Source organism: Haliotis cracherodii, unplaced genomic scaffold (assembly GCF_022045235.1).
Source record: "Haliotis cracherodii isolate W230 unplaced genomic scaffold, xgHalCrac1.p SCAF_4, whole genome shotgun sequence".
NCBI classification, from domain to species: Eukaryota; Metazoa; Mollusca; class Gastropoda; order Lepetellida; family Haliotidae; genus Haliotis; species Haliotis cracherodii.
The window spans coordinates 63,659,611-63,678,254 of record NW_027266297.1 but is presented as its reverse complement, the minus strand read 5'-3'; the positions used below and the strand labels follow the sequence as shown (position 1 = coordinate 63,678,254).

At 43.3% G+C, this 18,644-nt stretch overlaps 1 protein-coding gene across 4 annotated transcripts in view; it reads left to right on the top strand.

The window, feature by feature from the left end:
• The window catches only part of LOC139479101 (protein sidekick-1-like), a 101,928-nt gene that overhangs the window by 37,452 nt on the left and 45,832 nt on the right, over nucleotides 1-18,644 (top strand). For 2 of the 4 annotated variants that reach the window (XM_071261867.1, XM_071261864.1), the window contains exons 7-18: nucleotides 1,748-2,035; nucleotides 3,319-3,591; nucleotides 6,886-7,176; nucleotides 9,671-9,964; nucleotides 10,180-10,467; nucleotides 11,420-11,704; nucleotides 13,082-13,366; nucleotides 14,038-14,319; nucleotides 16,165-16,449; nucleotides 16,796-17,086; nucleotides 17,265-17,549; nucleotides 18,226-18,516. In XM_071261867.1, coding sequence (XP_071117968.1) covers nucleotides 1,748-2,035; nucleotides 3,319-3,591; nucleotides 6,886-7,176; nucleotides 9,671-9,964; nucleotides 10,180-10,467; nucleotides 11,420-11,704; nucleotides 13,082-13,366; nucleotides 14,038-14,319; nucleotides 16,165-16,449; nucleotides 16,796-17,086; nucleotides 17,265-17,549; nucleotides 18,226-18,516 — 3,438 coding nt within the window. The remainder of the gene's footprint in view (nucleotides 1-1,747; nucleotides 2,036-3,318; nucleotides 3,592-6,885; nucleotides 7,177-9,670; nucleotides 9,965-10,179; nucleotides 10,468-11,419; nucleotides 11,705-13,081; nucleotides 13,367-14,037; nucleotides 14,320-16,164; nucleotides 16,450-16,795; nucleotides 17,087-17,264; nucleotides 17,550-18,225; nucleotides 18,517-18,644) is intronic. The other 2 variants (XM_071261866.1, XM_071261865.1) reach the window with 2 other exon arrangements.

Below are 18,644 nucleotides of genomic sequence, written 5' to 3'. Positions count from 1 at the left end.
GAAAGACAGTGCTCCATGTAACGTCTGGGGAAAGACAGTGTCCCATGATACGTCTGGGGAAAGACAGTGTCCCATGATACGTCTGGTGGAAGACAGTATCCCATGATATGTCTGGGGAAAGACAGTGCTCCATGTAACGTCTGGGGAAAGACAGTGTCCCATGATACGTCTGGGGAAAGACAGTGTCCCTTGTAACGTCTGGGGAAAGACAGTGTCCCATGTTACGTTTGGGGAAACACGGTGTCCCATGTAACGTCTGGGGAAAGACAGTGTCCCATGATATTTCTGGGGAAAGACAGTGTTCCATGTAACGTCTGGGGAAAGACAGTGTCCCATGATACGTCTGGGGAAAGACAGTGTCCCATGATACGTCTGGGGAAAGACAGTGTCCCATGATACGTCTGGGGAAAGACAGTGTCCCATGATACGTCTGGGGGAAGACAGTGTCCCATGTAACGTCTGGGGAAAGACAGTGTCCCATGTTACGTCTGGGGAAAGACAGTGTCCAATGTTACGTCTGAGAACAGGCATGGTCCCATGTTACTTCTGGGAACAGGCATGGTCCCTTGTTACGTCTGGGAACAGGTATGGTCCCATGTTACTTCTGGGAACAGGTATGGTCCCATGTTACGTCTGGGAACAGGCATTGTCCCATGTTACATCTAGGAACGAACAGGCACTGTCCAATGTTACGTCTGGGAACAGGCACTCTCCCATGTTACTTCTAGGAACAAACAGGTATTATCCCATGTTGCGCCTGAGAACAGGCACTGTAGATTGTTACGTCTGAGAACAGACACTGTCCCATGTTACGTCTGAGTACAGACACTGTCCTATGTTACGTCTTAGTACAGACACTGTCCCATGTTACGTCTGAGATTAGATATCGTCCCATGTTACGTCTGAGTACAGACACTGTCCTATGTTACGTCTGAGAACAGACGCTGTTCCATGCTACGTCTGAGAACAGACACTGTCCTATGTTACGTCTGAAAACAGGCACTACAACAGATTATGTCCAATTCTTCTGTAAGTTGTTATGGCTATGTGAATAAAGGATCTGGGGCAAAACGAATATATTGATGAGTAAAACATATGTGTTAGATAGATAACACATGTTCACGTATTCAGTTGAAAAGAAAACATCATGGATCTAGCCGAAGTAGATGGATTATGATAGCAGACACATACTATTTTGCTGAAAATAAACCAGTGAGTGCACCAGAGGTTACTACACCGTAACTGACTTCTTTTGTTGACATTGATGAAACATATTCGTAAAGCCGAGGAATGTTTGTACCTTGCTACCAACATCGGCCAAATTATAAAATTCTCCCTCTGTCTATTTTAGTGACACATCCAGACACATTGTTATTTTAATTTGTCCAGAATCACAAATAATTATAAAAATGTTTCATGAAAACTCCATATTTTAAGTTACAGTAAACTACGGTTATAACGAACTCAAAGGGACCACCAATTTCAGTTCGTAATAACCGTAGTTCGTTATAAGCATATATATATGATATATACAACACATTGCCGGGACTAAAAATAACTTCGTTATATCGGTAAGTTCGTTATAAGCGTGTTCGTTATAAACGTAGTTTACTCTAGTTGGTTTCATCTTGTTTCCGGAATCCTCCTCCTTGGTTGATCATTTCGAGTCTACCGGAATAACCTGAAATTAATATATATATATATATAACGCCAAGAGAAACGCTCAACAGATCATTTTTTTCCACAGAACGTCTCCTGCTGATGACGCCCCCGACGTTTCTTCGGTCGAAGCTGAGACACAAGGTCAACTATGGCGAAGAACTGACGTTAACGTGTGACGCTGTGGGGCGGCCTGTACCGGACGTGTGGTGGGAGCAGGGCGGAAAACGTTTAAAAGGCCGGTCTCACAATGGCCAGAATATTAAGGTGCTGCAAGACATGAGACAAACATCGATCTATACATGTGTGGCATCAAACCCCCTTGACACCATCCGTAAAGAGTACAGAGTGACTGTCATCGAACCTAGAGTTGAAGGTATGTGTCCTTGTTTGTTTCTTGTTTAACGCTGCACTAAGCAATATTCCAGCTATATGACGGCGGTCTGTAAATAATCGAGTCTGGACAAGACAATTCAGTGATTGACATCATAAGCATCGATCAACGCAATTAGGATTCGATGACATGCATCAACCAAGTCAGCAAGCCTGACAATCCGATCCCGTTAGTCGCCTTTTATGACAGCATAGTCGCCTATTACGACAAGCATGCATGGGTTAAGGGAAGACCTATTCTAAGTCGAATCTTCACGGGTCGTGTTCATGGAGCGGTGATGTCAATCGAGTGCCATATATTGTAACACGAACAGAAGTCTGTGCCGCAATCAATCTAATTAAAATCAGATCCTTCACTCCGATACGATATCTTTACGTACAAATCTCAGGACAGTTTGCGTCTGGTCACAGATTACTAATCAGCCAAAAAGTGTCGAAGCTTCTAGATTTTCGGTAAGGCTGAGCGAAGCATTTGAATAGCATGATTTCCGTATGTCGAAAACGAGACTTCCGAAAGTAGAAAGTATAGCAGCGCCATTATAAGTTTGTGGATATTTCAAACAATCTGGCATCTATGAGCGCCGTGGCATCAACGCTAAATGTCATAGTTCGCGCAGGGTTCGCCTGTCGCAACCTTCAATGGTGTACGAAGTGCAGTAAAAGATCTGATTTCAATGAGATTGTATGTAAAAACCCGTTATCAATTGGTCTTCGAATTCCGAGCTCCCCTCGACTATTTACTACATATGAATTCTTGGCATTGTAAATGGATTTTTGTGTGCCTTAAATGTGAAAAGACTAAGGCACGTGGGATGTGGAAATGAATATTTTATGTTATACCTTCAATATGTTCTGCAAAAAAAAAAAAAACCGTTACTTTCTAACCTTGGCACCCTTCCACAAACCGATGGTAGAGTTGAGACGATCGTTACTCCCATACTTCAGCATAGACGTATGATAGTCGTCGCGCTACGATCAATTTGTGGAACGTCATCCTTTGTTTGGTGACGTTATTTGCATTTCATTTTGTGAAGTCATGTTCATACACGAGTAGAAAGAGAATGCTGCGAAAAATGCCTTATAACACACGTTATAATATCCATCAACGTTACATGTAGGGCAAACAATAACTTCAGGGGAAGGGGGATCGTAATAATTGAAAGCGTACGCTCGTTACGCCGAATGCCCGGGTTCGAATCCCCACCTGGCTACACTGTTTGAATACCATTTCAAATATAAACTTTTCGACATGTGACATTGTTTCAGACACCATGGTTGCGCCGACCTTCAAGCCGGCCACTTTGTCCGTCAAGGTCAAGTTCGCCGGCTCCACCAGCCTGACGTGTGAAGCTGAAGGTGACCCTGTGCCACGTGTCATCTGGCTGCTACAGGGGAAAATACTCAAACGGAAGTCTGAGAATGGCAAGAACGTATTACGGCTCACGCGGTTGAGAAACTCCGGAAATTACACCTGTACTGCAAGCAACATCGCCGGCAACGCCAGTCAGGTGTATAACGTCACAGTGGCGAGTAAAGTAGGTAGGTGCTTAGGTGCTTAGCGTGATGGTATTCGTCGTAAGCAAGACGGCTAAATGAACAAGAACTACATGGATATACAGTAAAATACGTTTGTAACGAGTTATAACGAACTGACGGATATTACAAACTTAATTTTGGTTCCGCGCCATTTGCTGTATAGTGAGTGAGTGAGTTAAGTTTAACGTCACATCGGCAATATTTCAGCCAAATCGTCACGAGATTTTCTGTATAGATGTTGTATATATGCTTATAACGAACTACGGTTATGACGAACTAAAATTAGTGGTCCAATTGAGTTTGGTATAACCGTAGTTTACTGTAGTACGCTATGTGCGCAAGGTCACATATATTTCGCTGTTAATTATATGGCAGTTTTCATATCATACCCCGTTACAACCAGAGACCCTAGCTCACATCAGCCCGAGGACCGATGGCCGAAGAACAGCGGCTACCTGTTTCAGGGGGCGCTTAACATTATATATTGAGAATATCTCCTTTCCCCCGTCACGAGAGGAGACAAACGTGTTATTTCTTTCGACATATGGAACGTGTAGTTGTCCAGTGGAAAATTAAATTCTTTCATTACAAATGTAAAACCTTGACACGTAAATTATCCCTTCCTAAGAAGCAGGGACGTTTCACCACCTTTTTTGCGACTTATAAAGTAGTTCCGTGTTTGCAAAAACTTAGTAAACATTAACAAAGCTAACAAAAAATATTTAGGGTCATTATTATTTATAATACATTTGAATATGACTTATTACAAAATCAACTGAAACAAAAACTCTTCTTGTAATCGACAAGACCTCTGTTGGAATCGAAAGAATACACGCTGGTTAAGTGACAAAATGGCGCTTTGCGAAACGAACAATCCCGATTGACGAGTTAAATGAGAAATTTACAGTTTATGAGGAAACATTTACAAGAGAATAACAGACATCAAGAAGCCACATTAACTCCATAAATGACTATCTGTCAATATTTGCCTTATCAATGTGGAACTAACATAAAAAGGAAGTCAACAGTTTGTGTTCGAGCTGGACATTTACGATAATGGTTAGCTCATTGAACAGTTGATAGTGTTAAATAACATTGATATAATTGATAGTGTTGAATAACATATTATAATTGATAGTGTTAAATAACATTGTTAATGTTGAAAGTGTTAAATAACATTTGGTAATTTTAAGAGTGTTAAATAACAGTATTATTATTATTGACAGTGATAAATAACACTGGTAATTTTGAATGTGTTAAATAACACTGGTAATATTGAAAGTGTAAAATAACATTGGTAATATTGAAAGTGTTAAATAACATTGGTAATATTGAAAGTGTCAAATAACATGGGTAATATTGATAGTTTTGAATAACATTATTATTATTATTATTATTAGTTCTCCAACTTAGGACACCTTCTCCCAGACATTTACACACTTGATTTATAGCTTGTACTAAGCCTGAATGTAAAAGAAGGAAAGACAAGAATAGGGAAGATAAGTGAACAGTGCGAAAAATATAGTTTACATAAATCTCTTTGTATTACGTATATAACTCTGTGTACAATTGTTCTGGTAAATCCCCATTTCCATTGAACATCAAATTGAAATCTTTTGGTGCATTGTCGGCTATTCGGCTTATATTACTGAGTGACGCATCTCTTTCTTCTCTTAGGGGGGCACGGGTGGCCCAGTCGTCTAAGGCGCCGCGATTCGCTCTGCAGAGTTGCGTCCCTTGGGCATGCCAGAAACCTATGATTGTGGGTTCGAATCCCGGTTCGCCCCGATTATGTTTCTAGGTTTGTCAACACCATACCCGTGCTCGTGGGTTTCACCGAAGTGGTAAACGTCTGGGACCTGCATCACTTTGGGCTTTCCTCCCACATTAAGCTGACACACCGCGATATAACTGGAATACTGTTAAAAGCTGCGTTAAACCCAACTCACTCACTCACTCACTTTCTTCTCTTAACAAAGAAAAATTGATATGCATTTTCACAAAACATTCTGCTGTGTCTTTAATTCCTAGCCTACATAAATCATAATTTAACTGACTTACCTTATGTCAGAAGGTTACCAAAAACAGCGGTGCATATATTGGATCCCAGAATCCGTGTTTCTGACATTAGGCGTATCTATTCTTCCTTTAATTTCACTACACACATGTGCCTTCCATTATTTTGACAGCATTGGTTTGAGGTATAGGGCGTGATTTGTTGCGCGATGACCTCCTTGAGACTTCAGTGACAGTGTATTTGCAACTGCCGTATAATGGCAGTCACATCTATGCTGATTGCGAGGTCGCCATCAAGCGGGCAACTCTCCGCTATTGAATGTATTGTTGACTGCAGGGTATTGTAAGACGCTTCTGTCGATTTTACATACGCATTACTTATTGCCTGTTCAGCCACACAAACAGAATAACAGTCGCCGATTCAACTGATGTTCATTAATTCAAAATATAAGATAGCTATGCCATAACGCGCAAAGAACAATGAAGAACGAAGTGTGGATTATTGTTCAAAACATTGTTCTATCATGATGTCATTTCTCGAGATTCGAACATGCGCTCGCAACTTGATGACGTCGTATATTGGACGACGTTATTTTTGTGAGGGAAGTGTATGGTGAGTTGTTCCCCATAGATGTAGCTGGGCAACGTAGATAAACGCAATGGCCGAATGATCCATAAGTGGGAGAGATTTGACAATCGGTATTGGGAGAAAAGGTACAGGTAACCGACGCGAGGATTGTGAAAATATGCGGGAAATACCCACCCGTGCATAAAATGAACATCTGACATTGCCGAGGTCGGATTCTATTGAGAGAGTCATCATTATTAAAATACGGCTAAATATATGTTTAAAGCGTGTACATTTCATCATCATCCTTAAGAGGTTGTACATAATGTTAAAATTTCATATAAGAAATAAACGACTCGTGGTCGTTGTTTATCGTACAATAAAACACTGCAGGGAGAATAAACAACTCGGGGCTGCGCCCCTCATTGTTTATTCACCCTGCAGTCTTTTTTTGTACGATAAACACCGACTACGAGTCGTTTATTCCTTAAATGTTGTTATTCATATGGTTTTTATGTTGGGAAATATGACATATGCCACTGGAGAAAAGATAAGCACCACTCACTTATTATTTTCATATATCCGAACCGCCATATAACTTCTGGAGATATCCACACGTTGCACTGATCTCATTGGAAACAAACCCGTGAAGACCCGGGTTAGAAATGATCTTGTGTATGTGTATAATAGAAAGAGTACGTATTTATTTTCAGAGAGGTTCAGAGTTAGTCGACCGGTCGACTTGAAGTCAGCCGTCGTGATGCCGAACGAGGTGGAGTTGAAGTGGGATCCCCCCAAGAACCTCAGTGGAGTAACAGGGTTTGCTGTATATGTGGTGGACCCTATCACTAATGTCGAGACGCGGGAGGAGATCCCCATGGTGTACAATTACACAGTGACTAACCTCAAACCTGACAGACAATATATCATCCGGGTTACTTCCTTAGCAAAGTCACTTGACGGGAAGGGCACCCCTGCCATAAAAGTGAAGACTCTCAAATTTGGTAGGAGCGAGCATTTACCTCCCAGAGAACCTGCTTGAAATTATGTTTATTATGAATAAAGAAAATAATTAATTGATTGCGAGATTGAAATTGAAATGTGATCATCGTTTGCAATGTTATGATATTCTTGTGATATTCATTTGAATTGTCGTGTGTATGCCATAGCATAATATGTAATTATTATGACATAGATTGGCGTGTTGCGGTTTGGACAAATCATAATGTAACATGTAACTGACAAAACTGACAAAGGGTAACATATCATTGTCACGACATGGGGTAACATGAAGCTCACCTGACCTAGGGTAAGACGTGTCTTCACCGGCATCTGGTCCCATGTGCTGACACAGACAAATACGTAAACTGCTTATTCAGCGTAACACGTACATCTGACATGGGGTAACTCGTACATCTGATATGGGGTTACACGTAAATCTGACATGGGGTTACACGTACATCTGACATGGGGTAACTCGTACATCTGACATGGGGTAAGTCGTACATCTGACATGGGGTAACACGTACATCTGACATGGGGTAACTCGTACATCTGACATGGGGTAACTCGTACATCTGACATGGGGTAACACGTACATCTGACATGGGGTAACTCGTACATCTGACATGGGGTAACACGTACATCTGACATGTGGTAACACGTACATCTGACATGGGGTAACTCGTACATCTGACATGGGGTAACACGTACATCTGACATGGGGTTACACGTACATCTGACATGGGGTAACTCGTACATCTGACATGGGGTAACACGTACATCTGACATGGAGTAACTCGTACATCTGACATGGGGTAACACGTTCATCTGACATGGGGTTACACGTACACCTGACATGGGGTAACACGTACATTGTACATCTGACATGGGGTAACACGTACATCTGACATGGGGTAACACGTACATCTGACATGGGGTAACTCGTACATCTGACATGGGGTAACACGTACATCTGACATGGGGTAACACGTACATCTGACATGGGGTAACACGTACATCTGACATGGGGTAACTCGTACATCTGACATGGGGTAACACGTACATCTGACATGGGGTAACTCGTACATCTGACATGGGGTCACTCGTACATCTGACATGGGGTAACACGTTCATCTGACATGGGGTAATACATACATCTGACATTGGGTAACACGTACATCTGACATGGGGTATCACGTTCATGAGAGATGGGTAACACGTTCATGTGAGATGGGTAACACGTTCATCTGACATGGGGTAACACGTACATCTGACATGGGGTATCACGTTCATGAGAGATGGGTAACACGTACATCTGACATTTGATAACACATACATCTGACATGGGGTAACACGTTCATGTAAGATGGGTAACACGTACATCTGACATGGGGTAACACATACATCTGACAAGGGGTAACACGTACATCTGACATGTGCATTTAGCATTTGATAACACATACATTTGACGTGGGGTAACACGTGCAACCCACATGTGGTAATAGTACATCTGACATGGGGTAACACGTACATCTGACATGGGTAACACCTTCTTCTGACATGGATTGTCCCATTAACTGCGTACTGTAAGACCTCGTAACATGATATATTCCTGCCAAATGGTTCGAGAAATCGAGAAATCTTCTACAGTAGTACCACGGAATGACTGACAATATGGGTCCCAGGTGTTTATAGAAGACTGAATGTTGAACACATAGAGCACCACTGCATAGTCTGGCACTGACAATAGCGGCCTGGAGAGTTTGTGTCGCACCAGCATGGAATACACAAGGGAACGTGCACATGTTTTGTTACGTTCGTAGTACATTATCTATATCGTTATTTGTTTGGACTTGTAATTAGCATTGTTCAATAAACATAATATGTTATATTTAGCGTCTAGTTGTGTGTGTGGATTTACCCAGGACTAAATCTGGCGTGTGGCACAGTAGCATGTCCTCAGTCAAGGCAGTAGACGTCAACGATCACGTTGTGTCACGATGTGCTGTGCCGGTCCCCCACACTACACTATATACACGAGCCTGTGTGTCACTCACCACTAACACAGCCCAGGTAGGTATGTATCATTCTTCTGTGACTTGGGCGTGGAGTGTTCTTTCCGAACTAACATTGTTTTACAGCGCAGTTTGTTTCACAGTTCCAGTGTTGAAATGCCGGCGTGTCTATCCTCATGTACTTTCAATAGATTTTTGAGTAGTATAGGCGATGGGGGTACGGGTACCTTGTCAAGGTATGGTTGCGCAGAACCCCCATCATCTATACTACTATTCACTGCCTCTCACGATCTCAGCGCTACGATAATCGTAGGTTTATGCATTAGCATGTTACGATCGTCTTAGTGCTGAGATCGTTTTGTTGCAGTGTCCTGGTAGACAGGCGGTCGCGAAACGCGCTAACATCTGCATCTAACTAACGAAATGATCTCACTTTACGAGTTCATTACAAACTCTGTGTGTGATTATGTTATCTCTGCAGCTCCTACGGACGTCACGGCCAAGGCTATCGACAAGTCCACGATTGTGGTCAAATGGAAGTTACCGGAAGACCCCTCAGTTAGAGTGTACCGGGGCGTCGATGTGGAGTACCGCCAGATGAACGACGAAGGGGCCGTGGTCAAACAGGAAGTGCAGCGGTATGCTGGGAGAGGCAATAGTCTTTACATCCGAGCACTGAATCCAGCCACCACGTACCAGGTCCAGGTTAGAGCGAGGACAGAAGTTGGAGAAGGAATACCAAGCGATGTCGTTATGGTCACAACTGACCCAGAAAGTAAGAATTATACATTTCTAAAATCCAATTGTCTTACAAGATTTCGATGGAACTGCACTAACGACTTAATAATTACTGATGGAGCTTAAGAAATGTTCGGACATCTTGTAATTATGACATGGATCTTTCCGATTTTTTTGTTTTTCAAATATTGTAATCCTCAGATTATAAGGAATATTCTAAAATGCTGCACCTTACCAATTGGGATCTTTCAGTCCCCGAATCTCCATTCCGGCTGCAAGCTGTTGACATCACCCACAATGAGGCAGAGATCAGCTGGTCTACACGTACTCCTATTGCCAGACTGACGTCGTTCAACGTGTACGTCAGGGACGTCTCGACGGGACGTGATCGTTTACATCATATGAGGAGCAGCGGTGACAGCAGCTACAGAATCAGGGACCTACTCCAGGACAAGCAGTATGAGGTGACGATCAGCTCTGAGATCAACGGCCAGGCAGGAAACCGATCTCTCCCGATACGATTTAGGACAAAACCATTTGGTGAGATAAATATGACCCACTTTGACATATGAGACCTTAATGGTGAAAAATCACATTTTGACTTTTCATTATATTTTAAAAATACAGTATCTTCGGCAAACAAAAATACAATTCACAAGCTTCAATTCATTGCAGAGATAAATGCCATCAAACATTTGAACTCAATTTCCGACTTATAACTGTTAATGCAATAATTGCAGTTCTGAAACATAATGTCTGATGGGGGGCACGGGTGGCCCAGGCGTTTAAGGCGCCGCGATTCACTGTGCAGAGTTGCGTCCCTTGGGCACGCCAGAAACCTATGATTGTAGGTTCGAATCCCGGTTCGCCCCGATTATGTTTCTAGGTTTGTCAGCACCATACCCATGCTCGTGGGTTTCACTGAAGTGGTAAACGTCTGAAACCTGCATTACTTCGGGCTTTCCTCCCACATTAAGCTGACACGCCGCGATATAACTGGAATACTGTTAAAAGCGGCGTTAAACCCAACTCACTCACTCACTCATAATGTCTGATGAATTAAAAGTAGATATGTAGATAAGGGTTTGAAATAATGTTTTCTTTTTATTGCATTACGAACTAAGGAGAGAAAAGTAAGATATTTTTGTCCGCACACAAGTTGTAAAACGTCTTTATGACTTCACATCACAATTGTACTCGAGCGCTCATAAAGTCCCATTTCTTCTGGTGGGTCTCAAATGTAGTTTTACATTAAGAGTGGGATGTGATATAGCCCAGTTTGATCAATACCAAGCTATTGCACAATGGAGTACTCTAAGAATTGTCATTCAGAATTCACATATTGTACTCGCTTGAGGCTCGAGCCTGTGTCTTTGGCATGACAAGCGAACGTTTCAACCACTTGGCTTCCTTGACGCAGGTAGTACGTGACATTGGTGATGCTTTGTGTTGATGCTGCTTACATCTGTTTAATCATTCCTGTTTTTTTCAGTTCCCGATGCACCCAATGATGTGAAAGCAGATGCTGTGAATGCGACCACCATCTTAGTAACGTGGGGGACTGCTAATGACCCAGCTTCACGATCGTACATAACGGGGTATCGCATCCAGTATGAAGAGTTGGCACGTTACACAGGAAGTAAGACATTGGACGTTAGCCGTGAGAACAGAGGCATGCTGACGTCATTGAACGAAAACACAACCTACAAGATACAGGTGCGCGGGTACACTGAACGAGGAGATGGGAAACTGAGTACGCCCATTCAAGCCAAAACACGTACGTAAAAACCCGAGTGAGTGAGTGATTGTGTGAATGACTTCTTTAGATGTCGACCAGCCTGATCGGGCCATTGGTGACTGCATGAGTGGTTGCACGAATGAGAGAGTTAGTATTCTAAATCGATTTCAGCAGTGCTGCAACAACAACCTTTACCCACTTGCCTCCATTGAAGTTAATTCCCCAAAATTATCATTTAGCTCCAGCAACTGATTTCGAGCTACTTCACTCTCTCAGGCGCGGTGCTTATTGCGTCACTGACACGAGCAGGCGATGAGGGTGATGGGACACTACTCGAAATTATCGACACTACTCGAAATTATCAGGCTGACTTAGTGTGAGCTCTGATTATCATAAACAGTGTGACATGGACATGAAAGTCTTACCTCTTTAGATATTGCCTGTACAAATGGCTTCACAACTATAACTCTAAAACTATTGCCTGTGTGAATTGCTTGATATTGTAAAACGGTGAATTCAATATTGAAATGCAGAGGTTAACCCAGAAATTGGTTCACACAAAACTAAATTGTAAATGACAAGGCAGCATCAATGAATAATCAATACATTGTATATAGATACAGTTTCAAGTTTACAATACTATGAATCAAATAAGTGGAAGCACATGAATAACAATCCCTCGAATTAATGTAGGTGTATTCACGAAAGTTCAGAATATTGTCACTGTTGAATGTCTTGAAATAGGCCTGTCTCTGTTCTTGAATCCAGAATAGTATTGGAAGCTGGCATCTGGCAGTGTTTCAAAATAGATATCCAAACCGCACTTGCCAAGTATATTGGAAACCTGTCAGGTCGAAATGGCATCGACTTGCCCTCTTGTCTCTCTTACTACCGTGAAGAGCAGGGGTAGAATAGGTCTTCAGATCCCATGCTTGTCGTAAGAAGCGACTAAAGGTATCGGGTGGTCAGGCTAGCTGACTTGGTTGATGCATGTCACCGTATCCCAATTGCGTGGATCGATGCTCCTAATGTCAGTGACTGGATTGTCATGTCCAGACTCGATTATTTACAGATCGCCGTCATATAGCTGGACTATTTCTGTGTGCGGCATTAAACAACACACAAAAAAACAAAGTTACCGTGGTAAAGCCAGGCATTTCGAACACTGTCCCTACTTTAAACGTCTTGAATGGTCAAGTCTGCCGTGTCCGTGTGCAAAGGGGCAGATAACTCTAATTATAATGCAAAAAGGGAGCACTTGATATTTTTTAGTAGTATTTCAATCAACCGCCACTGATGAGCACTACAGACGTATCTACAACAGGCTTCCCCGCCATTGACATGACCCACACATAAATATGCCACCTTTGAGTACATTAGAAAGCCGAATAAAGCTACCTGTGTTTATTTCCCAAGTGGCGTCACCACAACCCGTGGACCTCCAAGCTACCCTCGTCTCCCACAACAGCATCCATCTATCCTGGGACGCCCCTGTCATCCTCCGCTCCATCACATCCTTCAACGTGTACGTCCATGACGACGTGACGGGCAAGGTGACGAAGATGTCTGTCCGGTCAGCCAAGGAGCACACAATCACTGGCCTCCAGTCGGACAGACACTACACTCTCACGGTGGCCTCTGTCGTGAAGTCACGTGAACAAGAGCGGTCACAGCCGCTAGGTGTCGCAACTCTTCCGTACGGTGAGATTGGGTAGATGATATTGATGGGTTGCTGTTAGTCGGAAAACGATGACGATATACAGTGAAACTCCGTTAACTTGTAGATACCATCTAAATCACATTGAATTAACTTCGGAGCCGACAAGAATTCAGCATGGCAATGGAATTACATTTTCTCACAGGAATTCCTGTTTAAGAGGCTTTGACTATTATCTGGCTGATCTACGTATATTGAAGAAACAGACCTTGAATCAAAATACAACTTTGATATGAACATGAATTCGTCTATGTTGAATTTTATGTGCGCGATATTTGAAAAACACATTTCCCCGATAAGCAATACCATAGTTAATGTTAAGATAACACATATAATGTTCTCAACAAGTTCTGTTAATCCTGTTGGACTATGTCTATTCATTTGATGCCATAAAGTTATGAGTGAGTGAGTGAGTGAGCATGGTATTTATGCCGCTTTTAGCAATATTCCATCAATATCACGGTGGGGGACACCAGAAATGGACTTCACACATTATACCCATGTCGGGAATCGAAATCGGGTCTTCGGCGTGACGAGCGAACGCTTTAACCACTAGGCTACCAGACCGTCCCCATAAATGTATAGATAAATGTAATACGAAATAATATCTCTTACTTTAATAATCTTCTTAACGCATGTGTGACATTTGCCGCAGTTCCTGATCCACCAAGTGACGTGGTAGTCGCAATCGTCAACGAGACGGCAGTGAAGGTGGAGTGGTCGTTGATCAAGGATGACGCTCGCGCCATCGTCAACTATCACGTGGCCTACAGCGAGCTGGGCCGGCCTGGGGTCAGCGAGGGCCGGACGGTGTCCCGGCGGAGTGAGAGGGTCGTGCTGTGGCCCCTGGAAATGGACACCAGCTACAATGTCCGCGTCCGTGCTGAGACGGCGTCACAGAAGGGGGTGTACTCGCAACCGGCAGTCGTCACTACACGTAGGTTTTAGGAGAATCAAACACATTGATATTTAACAGCAAGCTTATTTAATACTTTGAAATGGAAGTTACTCTTTTTCAGTAAATAGTTTAAGTATCTATGCTGTGAAAAAATGACACTTTTTTATGGATAACACCTTCTTTGTACGACGTTTCAGAGCTACTTCTTGCTTCTTCATCACAATCACCTGATATGGGAGCAAGATTGGTTGGTTGGTTTGTTGTTTAACGCCGCACTCAGCAATATTCCAGCTATATGACGGCAGTCTGTAAATAATCGAGTCTGGACCAGACAATCCAGTGATTGATATCATGAGCATCGATCCACGCAATTGGGATCGATGACATGCATCAACCAAGTCACCGAGCCTGACCACCCGATCCCTTTAGTCGCCTTTTACGACAAGCATAGTCACCTTTTACGGCAAGCATGGCTGGCTGAAGACCAATTCTACCCCGGAATCATCACGGGTCTGGAAGCAAGGAGTAGCTCTGTAACATCCTATAGAGAATAAAAGAAGTTGCTATCCAAACAAAATGTCATGTATTCATGTTCTCCAAACTTCTCAATGCCTATCTAAGACTTCATCTAAGCTGGTTATCTGTTGTGGATCAATAGTCAATGTCTAGTTATTACTACAGTTGCCTGGGAAAAAGCTTTCCAACAAAAGTCCCATAAAGGCAGAAAGCACATACAATTGAGTTTGGTCAAGTTCTAATGTCTATTTAAGGGCAATGCGTTGTTAGTAACAATAGCCAGTGGTATTATATTCCTTTCCACTTTATTCATTTGAAAAACAAATCGCCAGCAGGCCTTCATTGTTAACCAAATATAAAGGCCAAGCACATATTGCATTTGTGGCCATTTTTTGGCCTAGAAGAGCTCAGTGCTCATTCTCTGCCTTTCCTGAAAATTTTCGTCTTTCAGGGTACAGGTAAGAACATTTTATCATCCCCCGTCACGATGTTGGGCGGGGATATAGGAACGCAGTTCGTCCGTACCTGTGTCCGCTTCTCAATGTGGACAACTTTTCTAAAAAACTATAACACACTGATGCTATTGGTTACGGTCTCAAATGGGTTCGAATATTGGTGTTGTACATTCAGTTTTTATGGCCACTGCTCCATGCTTTTCAACTGGTATACTGTGTGAAATTGTGGACAACCTTTCTTGGAAACCACCGACGTTATATGAATGAAACTTTACAAGATCATCTATGAGATATTTGTGAAAAATGAGTGCGAAAACTGGTTCCGTCTGGTGCATAGTGTGTGCAATGGGAGCAAGTTCGCTTTGTTTTGTTTGGTTGTTTTTTGAACGGCGCACTCAGCAGTATTCCAGCCATATGACGGCGGTCTGTAATTAATCGTGTCTGGACCAGACAATCCAGTGATTGACATCATGAGCATCGATCCACGCAATTGGGATCGATGACATGTATCAAACCAAGTCAGCGAGCCTGACCACCCGATCCCGTTAGTCGCCTTTTACGACAAGCATAGTCACCTTTTATTGCAAGCATAGTCACCTTTTATTGCAAGCATGGGTTGCTGAAGACCTATACTACCCCGGAATCTTCACGGGTCGCAAGTTTGCTACTGAAGTTGGCTTATGTGAGAGATACTTATCAAGGCTGAGTTAGGGGCCTATGATGTGTATTAATTTCACATTTAATGACATAATGATGACATAAAGCGGCCCAAGTGGCTATCTCCTTTTAAGGGTTGTTTATATTCACAACTATATGAACAAACTAAATTCTAATGCGCCCCAAGGCTGGGGATAGTGATAAAACTGTTTTCGTGTTTGATTTCCCCATGTAGCTTGTAATTTTCATATTTCAGTTGCATCCGACAAGCCTAACGACATCGATGCATCGAACATTCAGTTCAACCAAGCCGATATCACGTGGTACGCCCCGACAAAGAAACGCAACATCACCGAGTTCCGCTTGGTGGTCTCTGATACCGTGACAGGGGAGAAAATTCGTTTTAATATACCTCCCGTTACTGAGTATACTGTCACGGAGCTATACCCGGACAGGAAGTACATAATCACAGTCCGGTCAAGGATGGGTGCGCTAAGAGGCAAGAGGTCGGAGGAATATGTTTTTAAAACATTACCCTATAGTAAGTATGGACACGAGCAGTTATTAATCTCTGAGTGAGTGAGTGAGTGAGTTGGGTTTCAAGCCGTTTTAACAGTATTTCATGTGTGAGGAAAGTGATGTATGTCTTAGACGCTTACTACGTTAGTAAATATTCATGGCAAATCTCGGATACGATTCCACGATCGTAAGAGCCTGACATGCCTAAGGGACGCAACTCTGCAGAATTAATCGTTGCGCTGTAGGCGACTGGGCCATAGCAATCCCTCGGTACGCTAATTCGGAAAGGATATTGCAATGGGGTTACTGGGGTTAACACAATTGTTTTCAGGCAGGTTGGATGTGATTGTGTATACACTCTGCCTCAGTACCTTTGGCACCGGTCAGCGTCACCGTCGTCCCCTCGAATGACACTACCCTTGTGGTGGAGTGGATACCAACCGTGAATGATCAAACCCGGCGCTTCGTCGTACGCTACAACATCGTCTACGGCAGGCAGAGAGACAGACCCGAGAATGAGGAGAGCCTGCAGGTTCCAGGAGACACCAGCAAGGCTGTCATCACGTCACTGGAGCCCTATACCACGTACAGAGTGCGCGTGCGCGCGGAAACGCTGACCGAGACGGGACAGTATAGTCTACCGATTCACTCATCAACATGTGAGGAGATACATGTCTTCTTAATCCTATCGCTTTTTAATGTCTGCAGTTCATCATTTTCATTGGCTTCAAGAATATGCTCTGATATTTGGATTATATCAAATGCTGTATTTGCATGTGATTATTCTTGGATGCACCGTTAATGTATGATGTCTCAGCTATTGCTAATCCTCACCAGTAAAATCGGACAAACCCGTGTCTCTGAGACCAACACGGCTAGAGTTCAACCAAGCTGACGTGACCTGGAACGCCCCCATTGATGAGCGGGATATTACAGGCTTTGAACTTGTGCTTAGTGACGTCACGAGCGGGGAGATGACGCTCCTGAACACGCCCCCTACCACAAGATACACCCTGAGGGACCTCAGGCCTGACAACGGGTATACACTGACTGTGACGTCACAACTCAGAAGCCGGAAGGGGAAGACGTCGGAGAAGATGACGTTCAGGACGTTGCCGTTTGGTTAGTTTCCTATCAGCAGTCAGCGCATGCAGTATCACATATATCACTCATTACTATGAATACACAGTGGTATTGTTTCAACGACCTCAATTGGCGACATCATTTCTTAAATACAGGGAAATGGCATAGTCCTGATGTATCCTCGTGTATCTGACTTTCTCCTACGCCTGTCACATCTGACTGTCTACTACTTCTGTCACCTTTGTCTACTACGTCTGTCACCTTTGTCTACTACGTCTGTCACATCTGACTGTCTACTACGTCTGTCACATTTGTCTAATACATCTGTCACATTTGACTGTCTACTACGCCTGTCACATCTGACTGTCTACTGCGTCTGTCACCTTTGTCTACTACGTCTGTCACATATGACTGTCCACTACGCCTGTTACACCTGACTGTCTACTACATCTGCACATCTCACTGTCTCCTACGTCTGTCTCATCTGAGTGTCTACTACATCTGCACATCTGACTGTCTACTACGTCTGTCACATCTGACTGTCTACTACGCCTGTCACATCTGACTATCTACTACAACTCTGTCACATCTGACTGTCTGCTGAGTCTGTCACATCTGACTGTCTTCTACAACTGTCACATCTGACTGTCTTCTACGTCCGTCACATCTGACTTTCTCCTACGTCTGTCACATCTGACTGTATTTACTGCATCAGTCCCTCAAGCTCCGACCAACGCCGATGCAACAGCCATCAGCGATACCTCTGTGTTGGTGGAATGGACGTCCACTGATAATGACGAGACTCGCGGCTACGTCTTGCGGTACCACATCGCCTACCGCAAGATGGGGAGTCCAATGGCGGCTGAGGACAGCGTGCACGTGGATACGGACACAGAGGAGGTCGCCATTGCTAATCTGGACGCTGACACCGACTACAGGATCCGAGTGCGGGCTGAAACTCTGACGGAGGAGGGGAAGTACAGCCGACCCATCAGAGTCAAGACCTGTGAGTACTGGCGTCTTTACTACATGAGGGTCATGATGGGGGTCCCATAAGCAGTAAGGAGTAAAATTTAGGGTACTTTTTCATTAAGCAGTAATTTTTCTTCTTTTTCAATAAAATCGTCCCAAAAG